This window comes from Solanum dulcamara, chromosome 1 (assembly GCF_947179165.1).
Source record: "Solanum dulcamara chromosome 1, daSolDulc1.2, whole genome shotgun sequence".
NCBI classification, from domain to species: Eukaryota; Viridiplantae; Streptophyta; class Magnoliopsida; order Solanales; family Solanaceae; genus Solanum; species Solanum dulcamara.
The window spans coordinates 1,664,532-1,685,968 of record NC_077237.1 but is presented as its reverse complement, the minus strand read 5'-3'; the positions used below and the strand labels follow the sequence as shown (position 1 = coordinate 1,685,968).

The 21,437-nt window shown below is 31.9% G+C and overlaps 2 protein-coding genes across 4 annotated transcripts; one reads left to right on the top strand and one right to left on the bottom strand.

The window, feature by feature from the left end:
- Positions 1–974: 974 nt before the first annotated feature.
- Positions 975–11,298, top strand: LOC129896478 (uncharacterized). The gene is made up of 3 exons (XM_055972401.1): positions 975–1,408; positions 9,576–9,813; positions 10,763–11,298. Exons 1-3 carry the CDS (start codon positions 1,082–1,084, stop codon positions 10,900–10,902), a joined length of 705 nt encoding a protein of 234 aa, XP_055828376.1. The 5' UTR covers positions 975–1,081; the 3' UTR covers positions 10,903–11,298.
- A 1,739-nt stretch (positions 11,299–13,037) lies between these two features.
- Positions 13,038–19,824, bottom strand: LOC129896440 (transcription repressor KAN1-like). Of its 3 annotated transcripts, none has more exons than XM_055972350.1 (6): positions 18,691–19,824; positions 18,280–18,356; positions 17,437–17,482; positions 16,715–16,889; positions 14,019–14,115; positions 13,038–13,288 (listed from the first exon to the last, which is right to left on the bottom strand). In XM_055972350.1, the coding sequence occupies exons 1-6, from the start codon at positions 19,541–19,543 to the stop codon at positions 13,169–13,171; spliced, it is 1,368 nt and encodes a 455-aa protein (XP_055828325.1). In that variant the 5' UTR covers positions 19,544–19,824; the 3' UTR covers positions 13,038–13,168. The 3 variants fall into 3 exon arrangements, with proteins under 3 accessions (XP_055828325.1, XP_055828336.1, XP_055828320.1); XM_055972361.1 differs by having other exon boundaries at positions 14,019–14,118; positions 16,715–16,880; XM_055972345.1 differs by having other exon boundaries at positions 14,019–14,118; positions 18,691–19,822.
- Between the last annotated feature and the right edge of the window lie 1,613 nt (positions 19,825–21,437).

Genomic DNA, 21,437 nt, shown 5'->3' with positions numbered 1-21,437 from the left:
AAAGAAGCAACACACAGTTTCTAGATCTTCTACAGAAGCTGAATATAGGTCCATGGTTGCGGTCACTTGTGAGTTGAAGTGGCTGAAAGGTTTGTTGTTGAGTTTAGGTATACAACATCTCAAGGCGATCAAATTATTTTGTGATAGTCAATCCGCTTTGCACATTGCAAAAATTCTGATTTTTCATGAACGAACAAAGCACATTAAGGTAGATTGTCACTTTATTCATGATGCAATTAATGAAGGTTTGATCTCTCCGTCGCACGTTTTAACATCATCACAATTGACAAACATTTTTATCAAAGCTCTTGACAAAACTCAGTTTGACTTCTTGCTTTTCAAGTTGGGCATTTTTGATTTCCATGCTCCAACTTGAGGGGGGTATTGCAGTATAATCTATTTGCTATTCATTAATTTATTGAACCAACTTCTAACTTGAGATTGAGACTGACATTTATTAATATAAATTATAATAGGATGATTGATATTCTGAACTCCAAGCTAAAGATTTTGAGTTTGAACCCTTAAAAATGAAAAAAAATAATCTATTAAAAGCATTGATAAGCTTTATATGTGCTTGAATTTAGATGAATCACAATACATATACTTGGAAGAAATCCAAAAGGCGAAGAAGAGATATTATCATAACTGATGTATTTTTATATCTATATTACTTAAATTTTTTCAAAAATATCAATGTGTATATATCAAATTGTCCGTAAATAATATATTTTTAAAGAATTACTCAAATGCGAGTCCGCACAACTTGGGGCCCGTTTGTCCATTGTCTAAACGCCTACTTAGTTTCTCACAACTATTCAAGGATTTAGGTTTATTGATTGTCTAAAAACTTTATCACTATCAAACTAATATTTCGATAATTATTTTCATAATGATTAACTAATATAATAAATTAATTTATTATCTCAAATCCTTAAAATAGGCTAAAACACAACATTCTTAAATCTTAACCATCAAAATTAGGACAAAATTGTACTGCCTTTTAATCAAGATCCAAATACACCCTTTATATAATGACCAAGTGAGTTTTGAACAGTTTGAGATATTCAATCCCTTGGCTATGGCAGACACTACTGAAGAAAAGTCTAATGGAGAATTTCTTGGCAAAATTGATGATGGTGAAACTATTGATTCAACAAATTTCAAGAAACCATCAAAAGGGATGAATCAAGAAGAAGGGGTTACTCTTCTTGATATTTTCAATCGCTTTGTGTCAGCAATTTTCTCTTCTTCTAATAATAATAATAATGGTCAATTTATTCAGAGGATTAAAGGGTTTGTTTCTGAAAATGTTCCTTTGCTTCATCAAGCTTCAAAAAATACTGCTCATAATGTTTACACTTGGACTCGCAAAGGAAGCCCTCTACGTGCCCTTCTTGTTGTTTCCGTAAGTTAAAATTTCTGTTTATTTTGAGATAATTATGTTAAAGATTCAATTTTTGTGTGTTAATTTGATATGGCGTTGGCTCTGATTGGCTTATTGTACTAATATTTCCATTTAGTTTGGTTGTACTCATATTTAAAGATTCAATGTTTGAGTGTTAATTTGATGCGGGTTTGACTCTGATTGGTTTATTTCACTGATATTTCTATTTAGTTTGGTTATGGTTATATTAAAGATTCAGTTTTTGAGAGTAAATTTGATTTGGGGTATCTGTAAGTTCAATTTCTGTTTATTTTGAGATAATTATATTAAAGAATCAATTTTTGAGTGTTAATTTGATGTGGGGGGTTGTCTTTGATTGGGTTATTTTATTAATATTTCCATTTAGTTTGGTTATGGTTATACTAATGGTTCAGTTTTTGAGAGTAAATTTGATTTGGGGTTTGCTCTGATTGGCTTATTTTGATAGTTTTGTTATTAGCTGATTAAAAAAAAAATAGACTAGCTGAGGGAGCCTTCTGCATGCCCTCCTTGTTCTTTCTGTAAGTTAAATTTCTGTTTGTTCTGGGATAATTTTATATTAAAGATTCATTTTTGAGAGTAAATTTGATCTGGGGTTTGCTCTGATGGCTTGTTTTGTTAATTATTAAGTTGTTTATGGATTTTAAATTATTGTATATCCAAGTTTTGTAATTTGGACAGCTGAAAAGGAAGAAAAACAAATAGACTAACTAAAGGAGCCCTTTGCATGCATTGCTTGTTGTTTCTGTAAGTCAATTCCAGTTTGTTTTGGGATAATTATATTGAAGATTCAGTTTTTGAGAGTAAATTTGATCTGGGGTTTGCTCTGATTGGCTTATTTTATTAGTATTTCCATTTAATTTGGTTATGTCTATATTAAAGATTCAGTTTTTGAGAGTAAATTTTATCTGGGGTCTGCTTTGATTGGCTTATTTCCCTTTGCATGCCCTGTTTGTTGTTTCTGTAAGTTAATTCCGGTTTGGTTTGTTATTTATCTCAAAGATTCAGTTTTTGAGAGTTAATTTGATCTTGGATTTGCTCTGATTGTCTTATTCTGCTATTTTTTTCGAGTTGTCTATGGATTTTAAGTCATTGGACTTGGACTGATGAAAACAAACAAATAGACTAGCTGAGGGAGTCCTCTCCATCCTCTCCCTGTTGTTTCTTTTTAGTTAATTCCAGTTTGTTTTGTTATGATTAATGTCAAAGATTCAATTTTTGAGAGTTATATGTTAGTTCTTTAAGTTGCTTATGGAATTACAACTATTTTATCAATTTTTTGTAATTAGACTGACAAATACAAATAGACTAGCTGAGGGAGCCCTCTCCATACCCTCCTTGTTGTTTCTGTAAGTTAATTCCAGTTTTTTTTTACGGTTTATGTCATAGCTTCAGTTTTTCGAGAGTTCATATGATATGGGGTTTGCTCTGATTGGCTTATTATACTTGTTTTTCAAGTTATGGATTTTAAATTATGGTATCAAAGTTTAGACTGATGGGGAAAAAAATAGACTAGCTGAGGGAGCCCTCTCCATGACCTGCTCATTGTACCTGTAAGTGAAATTTTGGTTTGTTTGTTATGATTTATATCAAACATCCAGTTTTGAGAGTTACTTTGATCGGATTGGCTAATTTTGATTGTTTTGCATGTTGTATATGGATTTTAAATTACTGTATCAAAGTCTGTAGTTTGATTGCTAGGGTCTTTGCAGCGTCATTATCGTTTTTGTAAGTTAATCCCTGATATTTTTGTGATGATTGTGTTAAAGATTCATTTTTGAGAATTAACTTCAGATGGGGTAATGAATATGTAGAAGGTTCAGTTCATGCTATCAGAGCTTCTGTTTTGGGAGTTGATTTTATATGGGAGTTTTCTGTTTGGTTTAGTTTACTAGTTTTTGAAGTAGTTTACGGATTTATAGTTATTATGATATTAGGTTGTGCGTTTATCTTTACTGTAAAAGAGTATCCCTTGTTTGCTATGAGCACGATTTTGGTGCTTGAGCTGCTTCTCAGGATTTGAATTGGACAGTTTATGTGATTTAATTTGAAAAACAAAATGGAGGAGAAATGTGGTTGTGGCCTGTGAATTAGTTTGCTAGAGACCTCAAACTATAAGCAGAGAAGGAAAAACAAGAAGGCACAAATTTCAGAGGAGACCATTCGGCTGGTGATTTGTTTTGACAAAAGTATTATGTTTATAATCGTATTCTTGGAAGTAGCTTATTTGACACGCCTCCCCTTTGATCCAGCTCCAATCGAACTACTAGAATAACTTGGGGACTCTTGGTTATACCTGGGAAAGGTATAGGCACCATGGCGTTTGTAACCAGTAAAGTTACTAGTATAGTTGTTATCATGTAATCAGGAGGTCATGAGTTTGAGCTGTGGAAACGGCCTCATGCATAAATGCACGTTAAGGTTGCGTACAATAGACCCTTGTGGTCCATACCTTCCCCGTACCCCGTGCATATTGGAAGCTTAGTGCATTGGACTGTCCTTTTTTTAAAAAAAAATCTTTTAAGGTTGTGTCCGGACTTGCAAATTGTACGTTTTCTCCCAAAATTTGAACCTTTGGTCCTTTTACTGTGAGATAGAGCTTGAGTATTTTTGTTGAAGTATTAACCATACCGCTAGAATAATGAGTAGTGTGCTTATTTTCAGAAATGTTGCATTCTTACTGACTCTATAGTTGTATTTTCTTAGAGACCTCAATTTTACACCAAAACAAAGGATGTTGAGACAAGGCTTGCTTTGTCAAGTGGTTGATGAAAGTAATAATAATGGACCTTTATTCTACATCGTTTCCATCTCTTTTCATTCTAAGCATACTGCTCTCGTGCTGACCCTATAGAGATCACAGACTTCATCAACACTCTCCCACCATATCCACACTTAACAATAGGAAATCCTGCTCGGGCTTATGGCCATTCTAGATCTCTTTTATCTCCCCGTATTTATGTTGAGAAGCACTTTCTTATTTGTCGGGAAAGGGTCCCAAATATGCAATCGTGGCTTAACTCCTATTTCCATTTATTTCATTTCAAAGAATATACCCAACAACCTTTTCTCTTTCCTTCTAATATTTAACTTGTCTCATCCGATTTATATGTAATCTACTTTGTATCATGCCTAGGTAGCATATGAAAGCCATTATTTTTTCTTTGAATACTAGTAGGACCAAAACCACTGAAGGAACTGTTCATGGAACAGAAGAGAAACATTGACAGCTTTTGTTGTAAGCTATATTGGGTTTCTTAGACTGTCTGTCGAGAGAGCAAATGCTCTGAAAGGCTTTTCATTACGTCTCTTCGAATAGAGCATGTACAGAATGGTGGATATTAGGGTCTAGGTTACTAATTGGTGAAATACTGGGAATCAAAGACTTTTTACTAAAAGATGTCCTACTCTTATGCCGGCTCCCACACTTCTCAACACATACAACGTTTGATGTGAGAACTATATATTTAACTTTTTTAAATGGGAAGTTTTCAAATTGAACTCAAACACAGTAATGACTTATGAGTCATAACTATGTTTGTTTGCCCAAGGATAAATCATCTAAACTACCTAGTTTATAGGAGTTCTTTCCTTTGAGCTAAAGGTCCATTGGAAACCACCTCTCTACCCAAATGTTAGGAGTAAGGTCTACGTGCATCCTACCTTCCTCAGACTCTACTTGTAGGATTACATTGGGCATGTTGTTGTTGTTGTTAGTTTATAGGAGTTCTTCTGCGCATTTCCGTGTTTTATTCTTTGTATAATTTTGTCTAATATGTTGATAATGTCCAATTCTCTTTGTTTGTTTATTATTGTTGAACTTAGTTCATTTAGAAAAGGGGGGAATGCACATACTTATCAAAAAGGGGGTAGGGGTGGAATAAACATTCAATGAACTGCAGAGAGAAGTGGAATACTTATTAATGTCTTGACTAGTTACGCCTTTTTTTTTGGTTAAAAAAAAGGAAGAAGATGTAGCTAGTCAAGACATCAATATCATATTTATACAAATATTTTTATTTGATCCAAGTTCATGGGAACCCAGTTATGGAACACCTTCTCTCCCACTTCACACCTTGGATCAATTGCATTAAGTAAAATTTGAAGGGAGTCCATCCTCTTTCGTAATTAAGCCATTTAGGATCAATTGCATCAAGTAAAATTTGAAAGTTGTGTTCATTTTGGGATATAGCCAGATCTATCATTGGCTAGATAGCTTCCTTTAGTAAGAGTAGTCATTTCCATGGGAGTGGAAAAGAAGAGCTGAATCATGATTCGTATAGGCATTCCAGAACTATGGACCTAGCTGAATTGGAGAGCCCCAATGACCGAAGAAGGTAGTTTGGTAATATATCATTTGCTTAAAAATATTTCAAGTAAACAACTTAATTGTCAACCAATGTGAGACACTCTAACACCTCTTACGTACCCCATATGTCCAAGTTTGAACAACTGGAGCGTGGATAACATGCATAACATGATGGATTTTAAAAAAGACAAACAGACTAACTGAGGGAGCCCTCTGCATGACCTCTTTGTTGTTTCTGTAAGTTAATTCCAGTTTGTTTTGTTATGTTTTATATCAAAGATTCGGTTTTTGAGAGTTAATTTGATCTGGGGTTTGCTCTGATTGGCTTACTTTGCTAGTTTTTCAAATTGTCTATGGATTTTAAGTTATTGTATCCAAGTTTTGTAATTAGACTGATGAAAGAAACAAATAGGCTAGCTGAGGAAGCCTTCTGTATGCACTCCTTTTTGTTTCTGTAAGTTAATTCCAGTTTGTTTTGTTATGATTTATATCACAGATTCAGTTTTTGAGAGTTAATTTGATCGGGGTTTGCTCTGATTGGCTTATTTTGGTAGTTTTTCAAGTTGTTTATGGATTTTAAATTACTGTATCAAAGTCTGTAGTTTGATTGCTAGGATCTTTGCAGCGTTATTGTTATTTTTGTAAGATAATCCCAGTTATTTTTGTGATGATTACGTTAAAGATTCAATTTTTGAGAGCTAATTTGAACGGGATTTTCTCAGATTGGCTTATTGTACCATTTTTTCATGTTGACTGTGGATTTCAAATTATTATTTCATAAGTTGTAATTTGACCTTCTGAGGAAGCCCTCTCCTTGCCCTCCTTGCTTTTTAGCTGTATGTTAGTTTCAGTTAGTTTTATAAAGATTATTATATCAAAGATTCAGCATTTCAGAATTGACTTCAGATGGGGTAATGAATAATGTAAAAGGTTCGTTCATTATATCTGAGCTTTTGTTTTTGGGAGTTGATTTTATATGGGGTTCTTCTGATTGGCTTATTTTCTCTAGTTTTCGAAGTAATTGGTGGATTTATAGTTATTATGGCATTAGCTTTTGTGTTTTTGCTTTACTGTAAAAGAGTATTCCATGTTTGCTATGGGCAAGAGTTTGGTGCTTGAGCAGCTTATGAGGATTTGAGTTCGGAGAGTTTATGCTTAATTTTCTTTGGAAGTAATTTCTGGAGGAGAAATGGCATGTGAATTAGTTTTCTAGAGACCCCGAACTAGAATTAGAGAAGGGAAACAAGAAGGTACAAATTTCATAGGAGACCGTTCGGGCGATTTATTTTGACAAAAGGTATTATGTTTATAATCATTATCTTGGTAGTTTTAGAAGTAGCTGATTTGACAAGCATTCCCTTTGATCCAACTCCAATAGAACTACTGGAATAACTTAGGGATACCTGGGAAAGGTATAGGCACAGTGGCGTCTATAATTGGTAAAGTTGCTGCCATGTGATCCAGGTTGTCATGGGTTCAAGGTGTGGAAAAAGCCTCATGCAGAAATGCAGGGTAAGGCTGCATACAGTAGGGCCCTTCTGGTTTGGCCCCTTCTCGGAACTCGCGCATAGCAGTGGCCTAGTGCACGTGGCTGCCCTTTTATTTTAAAAAAAATTCTTTAGGGTTTTGTGTCTTGACTTGCAAATTGTACATTTTTCTGCCAAAATTTGGACCTTTTATCCTTTTCCTGTGAGATAGAGTTTGTGTAGAAATGATCATTTTATTTTTGTTAAAGTATTAACTATACCGCTAGAATAATGAGTACTGTGCTTATTTTCAGAAATGTTGCATTCTTTCTGACTCTATTATTGATGTTAAGACGAGGTTTTCTCTGTCAAGTGGTTGATGAAAGTAATAATAATGGACCTTTATTCTACATCGTTTTCATCTCTTTTCATTCTAAGGATACTGCTCTCGTGCTGACCCTATAGAGATCACAGACTTCATCAACACTCTCCTACCATATCCACACTTAACAAAAGGAAATCCTTCTCGGGCTTCTGGTCATTCTAGATCTGTTTTATCTCCCCATATTTATGTTGAGAAGCACTTTCTTTTTTGTTGGTAAAGGGTCCTAAATATGCAATCGTGGAGGACACGATTATCGACCTTAACTCCTATGTTTATTTCATTTCAGAGAATATACCCAACAACCTTTTCTCTTTCGTTCTAATATTTAATTTGTCTCATCTGATTTATATGTAATCTACTTTGTATCATGCCTAGGTAGCATATGAGAGCCATTATTTTTCTTTGGATACTGGTAGGACCAAAACCACTAAAGGAACTCTTCATGGAGCAGAAGAGAAACGTTGACAGTTTTTGTTGTAAGCTATATCAGGTTTCTTAGACTCTGTTGAGACAGAGAATGCTCAGAAAGGTTTTTCATTTTGTCTTTTCGAATAGAGCATGGCCAGAATGGTAAATATTAGGGATCTTGGTTACTAATTGGTGAAATACTGGCAATCAAAGACCTTTTTACTTAAAGATGACCTCTTGTGTCGGCTCCCACACTTCTCAACACATAGAACGTTTTCTGTGAGAACTATATTTTTAACCCTTTTAAAGGGGAAGTTTCAAATTGAATTCAAACACTGTAGTAATGAGTCATAACTATGTTTGTTGGCACAAGGATAAATCATTTAAACTACCTAGTTTATAGGAGTTCTTTCCTTTGAGCTAAAGGTCTATCGGAACAATCTCTCTATCCAAAAAGTAGGGGTAAGGTCTGTGTACATCCTACCATTCTCAGACCCACTTGTGGGATTACACTAGACATGTTGTTGTTAGTTTATAGGAGTTCTTCTGCGCATGTCCTAATTTTTCGTGTTTTATTTTCTGTATAATTTTGTCTAATATATTGATAATGTGCAATTCTGTGTGTTTGTTTATTATTGTTGAACTTAGTTCATTTAGAAAAGGGGGGAATGCACATACTTATCAAAAAGGGGGGTAGGGGTGGAACACACATTCAGTAAACTCCAGAGAGAAGTGGAATACTTATTAATATCTTGACCAGTTACGTCTCTCTTCTTTTTTTTGGGTTATAAAAAAAGATGTAACTAGTCAAGAGATTAATATCATATTTATACATATATATATTTATTTAATCCAAGTTCATGGGACCCCAGTTATGGAACCCCTTCTCTCCCACTTCACACCTTGGATCAATTGCATTAAGTAAAATATGAAGGGAGTCCGTCCTCTTTCATAAATCAGCCATATAGGATCAATTGCATGAAGTAAAATTTGAAAGTTGTGTTCGTTTTGGGATATAGCCAGGTCTATCATTGGCTAGATAGTATCCTTTAGTAAGAGTAGTCATTTCCATGGGAGTGGAAAAGAAGAGCTGAATCGTGATTCATATAGGCGTTCCAGAATTATGGACCTAGCTGAATTCGAGATCCTCAAAGTCCGAAGAAGGTAGTTCGGTAAAATATCATTTGCTCAAAAACTGACTTAATTGTATTGTACTTAACATTCTTTTAATGCATGTATGAGCTTTCTGTTTTCTGCTGAAGCTTTTACATGTTATACTTGGCATCCCGTGTGAGATTTGTTCTCAAATGAAACAAAGTATTGTGATAAAGCAACTGATCCTGCTTTCTTTTCTACCCATGTTAAACATTTCACATTATATGAAAGATGAAAACGGTGGAGAATGAGAAGGGTGTGTGTGAATATTGAGAGGAGATGAAAACGAACATTCGTAGACTCTTTCTCTGCTCAATCTCCTTTGCTAGCTGTTTTATTATGAATATTGATCCAGGTTATTTTTCTTCTGAAGCTCCTAAGTTTGTGAGACTAACCTATTTCTTCGACTGCTAAACATTTATGTAGGTGGGGACGATTGCTCTTCTTGCTTTGACAGGATTGCTGGTTTTTATGGTTTTCTTTATCGCGGCAACTGTCAATGCCATTGTGATCTCTCTTCTCATGTCGTTAGTGGCTGCAGGAGGATTCTTGGCTCTTTTCTTTGGTTGCCTAACTGCAATTTATATTGGGGCTCTATCAGTTACTGTATTTGTCATTTCCACTATGACAATTACAGCAATTTTCGCTGTGATTGTGGCTACAGGTATACAGAAGGAAGTTTGTTTTCTGCTTCAGTTTGAGCACATTCTTTTTGTTTTTCACGTGTTTTAGCTTTCAAATATGTTATTTTTCCCATATATTTAATTGATTATTCCGCACCTGCAAGGTGTCATCATGATATTATACAATCGAATTAGAGTAAGACAACACCTTAATGAGAGTTGATGCCTGCACATCCAAGTAAAGATCCATCATATCTGTCTTCAGTGAGTATGGATTTACTCGTTGCTTATACATCATACTTTTGTACCCCCTCATTTACACCCGTATTCCCAATCGCTACCTCTCACGGTGACCACCTAGAAAAGGATAACCTAGGAGAAGTCAAGGAAACTCTAAGTTCCGTAAGGCCATGTATTCTTTAGAGTTAATGGTCAAGAACACACCTAAAGTATCACTTTTTTGCGAGTTTCCTACGTAATAGTCATCAACTATTTATCAAAACACACTTCAACTATCAGTTGTTCCCCTTTCCTACTTGAAATATCACCATCGTTCAGGTTGGAAACTCGCAAAAACGTGATACTATAAGTGTGTTTTTACCATTATCTCTGTTTTTTACCTTAAACATATTTGGCAGTTAATGGGCTAATGTAAAAATGTAGTTCTAGAAAACTTTAGTTTTGCATGGGTGCCACTTAGTACAGGGTTCAGCCAAGTCATTCGATTGAGAATAGCTCATTTTCCCCCTCTTCTCTTCAAACGTAGACTTCTTTCGGGCAAACTAGTGGAAACTTGATATTCTCTCTGCTTCTTATTTACGTGTCCTTGCTTTTGGAGTTTGCATTTCCTTATTTAATGTCGGACTGTCCTCCTTTGATTATGCGCCCTCTGAAATGTGTTGTCTAGTGACACTGGAGAACACTAAGCATGCTGCTTGCTCTGTGTCGTTACATCTCTGAGTGTCTTATCTCGTGTTATTTGGGCCTCAGGTTGGATTGGGTTCTTCTGGACTATATGGCTAGCAACAAAGAAAAGTGCAAGTCTTGCCAAACGCTCTTTGAACGCGACAGGATCAGCACTATCCGCTTACTCTTCCACCAGACATTTGCGACACAACCATAACGCATGATGAATCATGCTTACAATCAAGAAAAGGAGGCAGCCATTTCTATGAATAAGTCTTGAATGGTGAATAGTACCAACTACCAATATATATTTATGCTTTTGTGCTTTAACACCTTTCGTGATGATAATATATATGGTGGGTATTTAAGCTCGTCGTGCATTAAGGTCCATATGCGCGGAGACTAGTGAGAGCTTGGTTATATTGAGCCTTTTGTTATGGTTGGAAACTGGCCTGTAAATTGTTCATTAGAATTTGATGATGTTGCCAGTTGGTAAGTATTGGTAGAATATGTTTTGAAATCTTGAATATGTTGAATGAGAATGTAATATTTTGTTAAATTTGTGTAATGAAAGTTGATATTATATTTCTTTTCCAAATAGAATGATCTTATTTTTTGTTTTTCAAGGGTTCTCGCATCATTTTCTTGAAAAGATAGGGGCTCCCAAAGAGAGGTAAGAGTCATCAGCGGAATCGACATACGAGGATGTATCACGTCAGGATCCGTTGCTCAAACTGAATCACGCCAACGTTATGGAAGTTCTTGGATCGTGTAAAATAAGAGTAGTACCAAAGACCAACAAATGATAGGCTAGAGAGATGGATGGGCTAATTCGACTAATAACATATGTTCTTATAATAGGAGATTGGTTGATCGAAAAGTTCAAGCAGGCACAAGGGCGGTGCTAACTCATATATATTTTTATAATAAGAGATTGGTTGATCGAAAAACTCAAGCAAGCGCAAGGGCGATGCTAACTCATTAATTGTGGGTTCAGACGAACACGTATAAGTTTTATATTTGTATTAACTATTTCATTCAATGCGAACAAATTTAGAGTTCAATAACTTTGAAAAATTAGAATTTCGAATTCATAAACTCTTAAATCATGACTTCGCCTCTACCAGGAGTAGGACATTCCATACAAATCTTGTTGATCCGTTAGGTGGTAGTCCTCTCAAATTCATTGTTTCATCAACAAGTAGGGTGAATCCAACACACTTTTTTATTTTTTTGTCGTCTTTCTTTAATTGGTACAATATGTTAAAAAAATTGAAACTTATGATTTAAATATATCATAACATTTTTGTATGATTATAAAATTTTAAAATTATGATCTTAAATATAAAAAATGAAAAATATAAAATTAATGATTTCCAATTTAAAAGTACATATTGAAATTAAGTACAGTGCAGAGGTCAAAAAAGTAATATACAGGACAATGTTTGACATTTTGATAAAGAGTCAAAATGTGGTCCCATTTGACCAAAATGGTCAAAAAGTGAGCCAGGCAAATTTTTAAAATTATCAATTTAGCCTCCAAACTATACTATAATTGTATATCAAGCTCGTTTAAAATTCAAAGAGTTCATATTCGTACATATCTAGTCCAAAAATAACTAAATTTCATGAAAAAAGGAGTTCTTTTAATTTTCAACGTGGTCCTGAAATTACCAAAAAAGGAAAAGAAATAAAGGACAGTTTTTGATATTATAAAATTATTTTTACCATGTGTAAAATTATTGGGTTGATTTTTAAAAAATGAAAAACTTGAGTTTTTAAATTAGATTACTTTTGATTCACTAATATCATGGTTATTAGTAAATCGTCTAGTATTTGTCATGGCATTAAAAGTAGCTCTAACGTGAAATGAGTGAACTACGTGTTTCGATTGATAAAAAAAAGTTTACATCTATCTCTGAACTTATAGGTCTAGAACAAAAATGAGATTTTTCCTTAAAAAGTGAAGATAATATAACAAAAAAGTTCAATATACGGTAAAATTATACTGATAATATAAAAAAAATTATTGCCCTGAATATCAACTCTTTCCGAAATATTAAAAAACAAAGATTAACAAAACCAACCAAAAAAAAAGTTATAAAAAAACATACTTTTCTTCCCGGAAAATACCGACCAAATTCGATCATGTATTAAAAAAAACATACGTTAACCACTTAGGTTAAAATATGCATGAGAAACCTAAGGAAAAATTCAATAAAATAGCTATGTTACCTTAGGGAAAAAATAATTCCATCTACACTTTTTTTTCTCTTTTTTTTTTTGCTTTCTTTTATATATAACCTCTTAATATTTTCATATTCATAATGCCTTCTCTCCCATTCCAAAATTACAGAAATAATGATCAACTAAATCAAGATCAAATTAATTAATTAAAATGATATATTCATCGATTTAGTATTGCTCCATCTTAATAACATCTTAATAACAGATGCCCATGCTTTGATCCGAACGAGTCGTATCTTAGCTTCATTCATGATCCTTTTCAATCCAATCTGGTCTTCCTAATGTGAATTCCAAGCTTGGATTTTTTTGATGATCCAAATTAGAACCTATATTGTAGCTTTTTGGCCTTGATGAATTACATTCCTGCAATATAATGTCTTGATATATTTAGTTCATTTAATCATATATAGTTTTCTTCAAATAAAGATGGAAAATTAAATACGAGAAAGGCAAAATCATGTAGAATTTAAATACTATCTTCGATCCATATTATCTGTTGTTTTGCCAAATTATATCTGTTTTAAAATTATTTGATGTTTTAGAAATTCAAGAAGGCATATACTACTTTTCTTTATTTTAAATTCAACGTTATTGTTCTAATTAGTGAAGCGATAATTAAGTGAGACGTTTATAAAAGATAAATATCAGCAGTATATACTATTACTTTTATACTTACGACTATTAGAATGTCTTTCTTAAGAGTGTTTAAAAATCTTAAAAGACAGATAACATGATCAATAAAATAATTAGATATAGAAATTAAATACTACTTATGCTCCATATTATTTGACCTTTTTTTCCAAATTGAATTTATTTTAAATTATTTGATGGTTTAGAAAATCAAGAAACATATACTACCCCCACCCCACCCTGCCCTGCCCAAATTCAGCCTTATTGTTCAACCAAGTGAACAATAAGTGAGACGTTTATGAGAGAAAACATATAGTAATAGTTCAGACAATTGCTCTTATAGTTATGACTATTAGAATGTCTTTCTTATGTGCGTTCAAAAATCTTAAAAGACAGATAATATGGCCGACATAAATTTGTCAATTAAAAAAGTAAAAGAAAAGTTTGAGGGAAAATTAAATACCTCTATTTGGTGACCTGATCTTTGTTGAGATGGAAAACTATGTGATCTCATCAGGCCATTTGCATCATTGGAGTTAGCTTGCAACCATCCTTCTCTACTGCTGCAAAAATATTTTCAAGTAATAAACTTATTTTTCAGTCAACGTGGGACACTCTAACACCTCTTACGTACAAGCTTGAACAACTGAAGCGTGCATAACATACCTAACATGATAGGAGCTAAATAGGCATGAATCCAAAGTTTGAATATTATGGTTCGAGTATCTTTTATTTTTATATATATATATATATATATATTTAACACGTGTATATATATAAAGTCTGAGCCAAAGCTATTAGGTTCGAACGAACCTAAAAGTTGTGGAAAGCAATGGAGTACTATCCATGCACTCCTAGGATCACAAATGAATGTGTTGAATACTTTCTTACTAATATTTGGACTATAGCAAATACAAAGTCAATATTAATCATCTCTAGGATCTTATGATGAAATTGAAATTTTAAAATGTGTGATGTAAATAGTTTATAAATCACATAAAAATAATTTTATTGTTACTTCAAACTCTCCGATATTTGAAATTTATAGTGCTTGTTTTAACTTTCTTTTTTAATAAAATAATTGTAGACCGGTCAAGGTAAAACTTTTCAACGTACAATAGGACCAATAAAAGTCCCTTCTTCCAACAACTCATTTAAAAAAATGTAGAAGATCCTCTTTTTAAAAACCTGCAGATATGGTATCCAATGTAATTGTGGGGATTTTATACACCATTAAAAAAAATCGCGACAATTTTATTAATTCTATTTAGTGATGAATTAGTGATGCATTATTATGAAATTCTATTAGCTACACTCATAGCTAATTTTAGATATTTAATTGTATTGATTAAATATTTAAGAAAATAGGAATTAAGAATTTAATTATGAAGAAAAAAACAATTTATAAAAGCTCACTATCCTAATATGTACATAGTAACTTGATCATAACAAGATCTGATTATATTTTTCTATTTTAAGTAAATGAAAAAAATAATTTAAAAAAAGAAGAAGAAGACAAACACACGTTCACAAAATTAAATAAATATTACTTTGAGAAAAAAGTAGAGCACTTAAGTCAAGATACTGTTTCCCCCCCTTTTTTTGGACTTATTTGCCAAAATTTCTCCTCGTTAAGAGAATAACAATAAAGCAAACAAAATAAAAAAGAAAAAGAAAAGTTTATTACTCTCTTTAATAAAAACAATTCTAAAAATCCACAAAAGGAAAAGAATAAAGAAAGAAAAGAAAAAACAAAAGCAGCAGTAATCTTTGCTTTCTTATCAAAAAAAATCCTAATTAATTTACCATTTGAGTACTGTTCTCTCTCTTTTTTGTCTCTTTAATTTAAAAGAAAAAAATATAACTTATATATACACATAAAAATTATACACTCAGAAAGGGTGGAGCTACAATAATTTTATAGATTCGATATAACTCGATAACTTTAATGCAAATCATATTAATAGAGATCCAGAGGCTCATGGTTCACGTGACCAAGTACCTTTTGTTAAGAAATCTAATGTACATTTATAAATATAAACTGTGAATTTAATTATTATTGTAATATTAATTTGAAGTTGTTATAAGAACCTATATACTTTAAATCACGATTCTACACATTCTGTATTTTTATTAATTAGAAACCTATTTAACCAAAAAAAAAAACCTACTTAATTAATATGTATAAATATGTTATTTAAAACTTAATAAACTATCTTTTCTAAAATTAAATCTCGAAACTCATCATTCAAAATTCTAGCTCCACCTCTAGTCTTCTACTATGAGGTCATCTTTATCTACTTAATTATTTCTAAGATTATAAATTTCATTCTTCATATAATGTTACTTGAAGATTTTAAGTGACCTGATAATGTAAATATTTATTTTATAATGTGAGTGTGTATAAGTTAAAAATCTTTTTTTTTAAAAAGAAAATAAGGGTAGAAAGTAGTATTTCCTCTATTTCAATTTATATGATACCTTTTTCTTTTTAATCTGTTCAAAATGAATGTCGTCTTTCCCTAATTACAAATATTTTAACTTTAATATTATTTTTTTATCGTTAATGAAATGATATACAAGCATACAAATATTATCTAAGATTTACTTAAGACTACAAATTTCAAAAATCTTTCTTAGTAATTATTTTTTGAAAATTTATGTTAAATCAAACGATTGAGACTAATTGATGAGTCAGATGTGTAATTAAAATTGGAATAAATTAAAGGAGTTGAAAGTAGAAAAGGGAGAAATTGAAGAACAAAAGCAAAAGCTGCCACAAGAAGTCTTTTATTCTTTAGAAAAAAATGATGGACGTGGGTTTGCATATTTATAAGATTCATGCAAAAGAAAAAGAAACCTATATCTATCACCCTTTATCAATGCAAACTCATTACTCCATCATTACTTCAAAAGTCCTACCCTACTTTAAAATATATTATCTGATATTCATTATTCGTATTAAGAATTGGTTCAATTCAAATTGACGATGAAAAATTTCATATTAGAAGAATCTCTTCCTAACAAAAACGACTTTGTATGCAACACTTAACCTACATATGAATCTTGCAATTTAGTTGTGAAGATTTAGTGTCCAGAATTCATTGGCTCGACAATTCTGCAGCATTCACATCATAAAAAACTTATGAATGTACGTACCTTGAAGAGTTACTCCAAAGAGTAGAGGTTGTAGTAGACGGGTAATCGGGGTCGGGTTGTAAAGATCCATCGGATCCTCCTCTCTGATCCATAAACCGGCAAAGACCCGCCCGGTCACCGCCACCGGTACTCCCTATTGTTGTGAGATCATCTTCTCCTGATCCATCTGATTGCCCTTCAAGAAAATAACAATGTAATTGAAAATTATACGAGTAGATCATATAAAAGATAACTTCTTAAGGAATGTAATTAGTAACATGAGAAATATACCATCAATTTAAATGCTATAAGAGGTTAAAATATACATGTAAATATTAATATTAATCAAAGATAATTTTTTGTATCTCGTTCCTTTTGTAAAAAAAATGAATTTCATATATGGATCGAACTCATATGTTATATATGATCGTTTAAATCAAATCTATATTTCGAATATGAGAAAGACTTTATTATGAGTAGTACTTTATTAATCATGCCTTTACGTCTATCACCTATCGTTTGGTAGAAGTTGTTCCTAGTATATGACTTATTAAACACAGATACACACAATAATATAATGCATGAACATGAAATAGTCAAATAGATGAACATCAAACATTTATCGACATCTTTGTGTGCAAAATGTGTATAAGAAAACTTATTATTATTTTTATTTTTATTATTATTATGAAAAAAAAAAGGGGGGAAGAAAAGTAAAAAGACTTAAAAGCAGGACAACTTACCAGAGGAAACTGCTGGTTTGTCAGTAGTTTTAACAGTGCGATACATCTGCATTGGGAAAGGAATACATTTTATTTTCAAATGATAAACAAAAAATATTTCAAGAAAATCAAAAACTCAAGTACCCTACATTTAACTCTCGTCAAATAACATTAGAACAATCCGGTACTCAAAGCATCCATATTAACATAAGGTCAATTGGAAAAGAACCACATTTCAAGAAGTATAATGTAAACATGAGTCGTATTTGACTTATAATTATTTATAAAAGGATAGCTTTATCATTGCTTTTATTAAGAGGCTCCCCTTCTCGTGAAATAATGTTCAAACAATTCAATACATAAAACATTTATATTTACAATGACTTAATTGATCGAAGGACTACACCTTAAAAAGTGTAATGTAATCGATCCTATCGACTTATATATTACATGAAGATAATTTTATTAGTGCTTCAACTATGAAATTTTTTTTGAGTCAAAATGCTTCTTTCTTGGAATTATTTCATTAATCACGAGGCATTTTGTATTATTGAATAATGATGACTTACTTTTGTCTGTTACACAAAACCCTAGTACCCCCCACCCCCCCAACCTGATTTTTACCCCAATTTTTTTATTTTTTTATAATTTTTAATGTCTGATAGTATCAGAAAGATCAGACTTGTTTGTTTAATTCATTCACTCAGTCATTCACTGTATTTTCATTGGCTACTGTGCCGGAGGAATTCATCCTGAGCTAAGGGACCTTTGACAGAGAAAAAAATATTACTCACTCGACATCGTTTGACTTAATATAAATTTTAAGAAATAAATTGAATAAGTATTTGTTTTTTAATTAAGTACCTGTAAATGGCTTTTGACATGAGCTAGAGTAAGATCTTTCACATCCATTAGCTCCAACACTGATTTTGGTGTTGCCCCTAAAAAAAATCAAGAACCAAAATACATAATTCAAGATTAGACATTTTTCTTCATTTCTCACACTCTCAAATATAATGTTATATATCACAAACCCCAAATCACATTAAAAAAAAAAAATTGAAATGATTGACATATAGATTCATTTGAACTCGATATTTTAAACAGATGATAAACTCAAATCGGTAAACAATTGAAACTCAAATATAGAAGGGAATGTAGCCCCTATTTTGACAAGAAAAATGGAAGTACGGTTCAAAAAAATTCACTAAGAATGAATATAAAAATGTTGAATTTGTCAAGATTAAATTTTGGATCCGACTCTTGATAACTTACTTTCATGTCCACCAAGAAGTTCCACAGCATGAACAAATCTAGCATGAAGTGTACTAGTCCATCTCATTCTTGGTGCTCTCATACTTCTTTTAGCTGGAAGTTTTGGTAAAAATCTTGATCTCATCAAACTATGAGAATTTGCAATATTTTCATGATGAGAATGTCCTAATCCTCCAACATGACCATATTGACTATGATGATGATGATATTGGAGAGGATGATGATGTGGCACGTGATGATAAGACGGTGATGATATCCCATTAAACCTACTATTGAAATAAGGCGAAGACGAAGAAGGAGAAGAAGAAGAAGGAGGAGATGATGATGGGTAAAAACACATCTTTGGATCTTTCTCCTTGTCCAAATTAGTGGCCAAGAAAGGAAATGAACGGTTGTGATTGTACACGGGGATGCCTTTGATAGGGCGTAAACCGTCCGATACATCTAAAGAAGAAACCCCATGATTTATTTGGTTCATTGGTTGCATTATATGGCTATAATTTTGACTCTGGTGATGGTGTTGATGATGATGGTGATGGTTGTTGTAATAAGGGTTTCTTGGTAGGTGGTCTAAAAAACCCCTTCTTGTTGTCATGTCATCATTGATGCTGGCGTTGGTGACGGTTGCGGTAGTGGTGGTAGTGTTAGTGGGATGAGCTAACGAGAGTTCAGTAAGACAATTTCCTGTCTTACTGAACTCTGATAATAATCTCTCATGATTTTTACCCACTTCACTAACACATCGACGACCGGAAAGGTCTAAACTATTAGGAGGGCTAATGTTGAGAGAAAGATCAGGAATTGGCTTTGTAGAAGAAGATGGGGTTTCAATGAAAACCCCTTCTAAGGGCATGTTTATGGATTTTTAAAGAAAATCTCTAAAACAAAAACAACAAGATTTCAAGAATGTTTTCTTTAATTTTTCTAAAATAGTGACTTTTTCTTCTTTCTTGTTGTTGTTGTTGCTTTAGGGGAGCTTTAACTTTAACACCAAAACCCCAAATTTATGATAATAATATGCCTAGAGAATAGAGCAAAAAGTTGCACAAAAACACTAACAAGAGATGCAGAAAAAGGGAAGAAAAAAAAGAAAGAAAAAGATGGACAAACTTCAAGTTTGATTTTGGGTGGAAAAAAGAAGTTCTTTTTTCTTCTTTTAATAATGGATATGTTAGGATGAAGAAGAAGTGAAGTGATGTGAAAGAAAGAAAATAAAAGAAGGGAATATTTTTTTTAATTTTATAAAAGAAAATGAGAGGAGAGAAAAGAAAAGAAAGGAATTCAAAAAAAGGCAATGGATGAAATGGAAAAAGAAAAAGAAGTAGAGAAGAAGAAGGGGGAATTTGGGACTCTAGTGTTAAAATTCCTAGGGAGTATATCTTGGAAAATGACACTAGAATAAGGAAAGGCTATTTTCTTAATTTTCTCTCTCTTTCTATAGTCAAAAGATAAAACAAAATTATATAAATTTCAGAAATAAAAACAAAACAAAGAAGATGTTAAATATAATGACCAAAAAAGAGGTGTAAATATATATATTGACATTCTAAATATTTACTCCTTCCATTTTAATTTAATAGTCTTAGTTTGGTCGGATATCAAGTTAAGTAAATAAGGGAGATTTTTGAATGTTGTGGTATTACGCAAAAAATATATTTTATGTGCCAAAATTTCGCTAAATTTTGCATCTTAAATATAGAATATGGATGTCAGAATTAATTAAAAAGTTGTCAAATTTAGAAAGAGACATTTTTTTCTAAATAGATTATAACAGAAAGTAAACCAAAAAAAATAACTCGGAACTACACTAATCCTTCGTTATATGCAGAATCCAAGAAAGTGTCGTACTACAAGTTAAGAGTCTATTGTATGCAATTTTACCTTAAGGTTCTTTTCACAGCTCGAATTTGTGATATCCGATCACATAACAATAACTTTACTAGTTATAAAAAGTAAAACACACTTATAGTGAAACGAAATGTGTATTATCTAATCTAACCAAACTAACGACAACAATAAATAATACGACTTGAATTTGTATCAAGTTAGATATAATAACTTGAAAAATAAAGTAATAATCTGATATTATAATCAGTTAAATTTACAATATAAAAATATGTTGCATCGCGAGTATATATAACTTAAATTCATAAAAATTTATGATATATTAATAAATATTTAGATAAATAATTTTTTTAAAACCCAAAAAAAGATAAATAATGACTTTTTTGATTGATTTTCTTTCCCAGAAGATAACTGGTTTAAAATCCCCTGGTGATTCTTTTTCCCCCACTCTCTACGCTTCTACTTCTTGTCTTTTCTGTTTCCATTTTCTCTTTCATATTATATATATTTTTATTTTTATTTTATTTTCTTATTAGTAATTTAATTGAAATACTATTTTTATACTAACATGTAAAGACAAATGTATTCAAGATAAGGTAATCTGGATTTTTCTACTCTTTTTTATTTTTGTTGTAGTATTCTTTTTTACCACATTCCATCCTAACACTGGATTCTTGAAATAGAGGCGGTTTTACGGTACGTAAAACATTTGACTGTAAATTCAATACTTATTATATATTAATTCATTTGAAGTCGTTGTAGGAATCTTTAAATCTTGAATTAGGAGAGGAGATGGAAATCTATGTATGTATTTGGTTGAACTCAATAATTTTTAATTTAAATTTATATTTATATTAAGAGATTTAATAAATATATATAAAAATTAAATTCAAATTTCAATT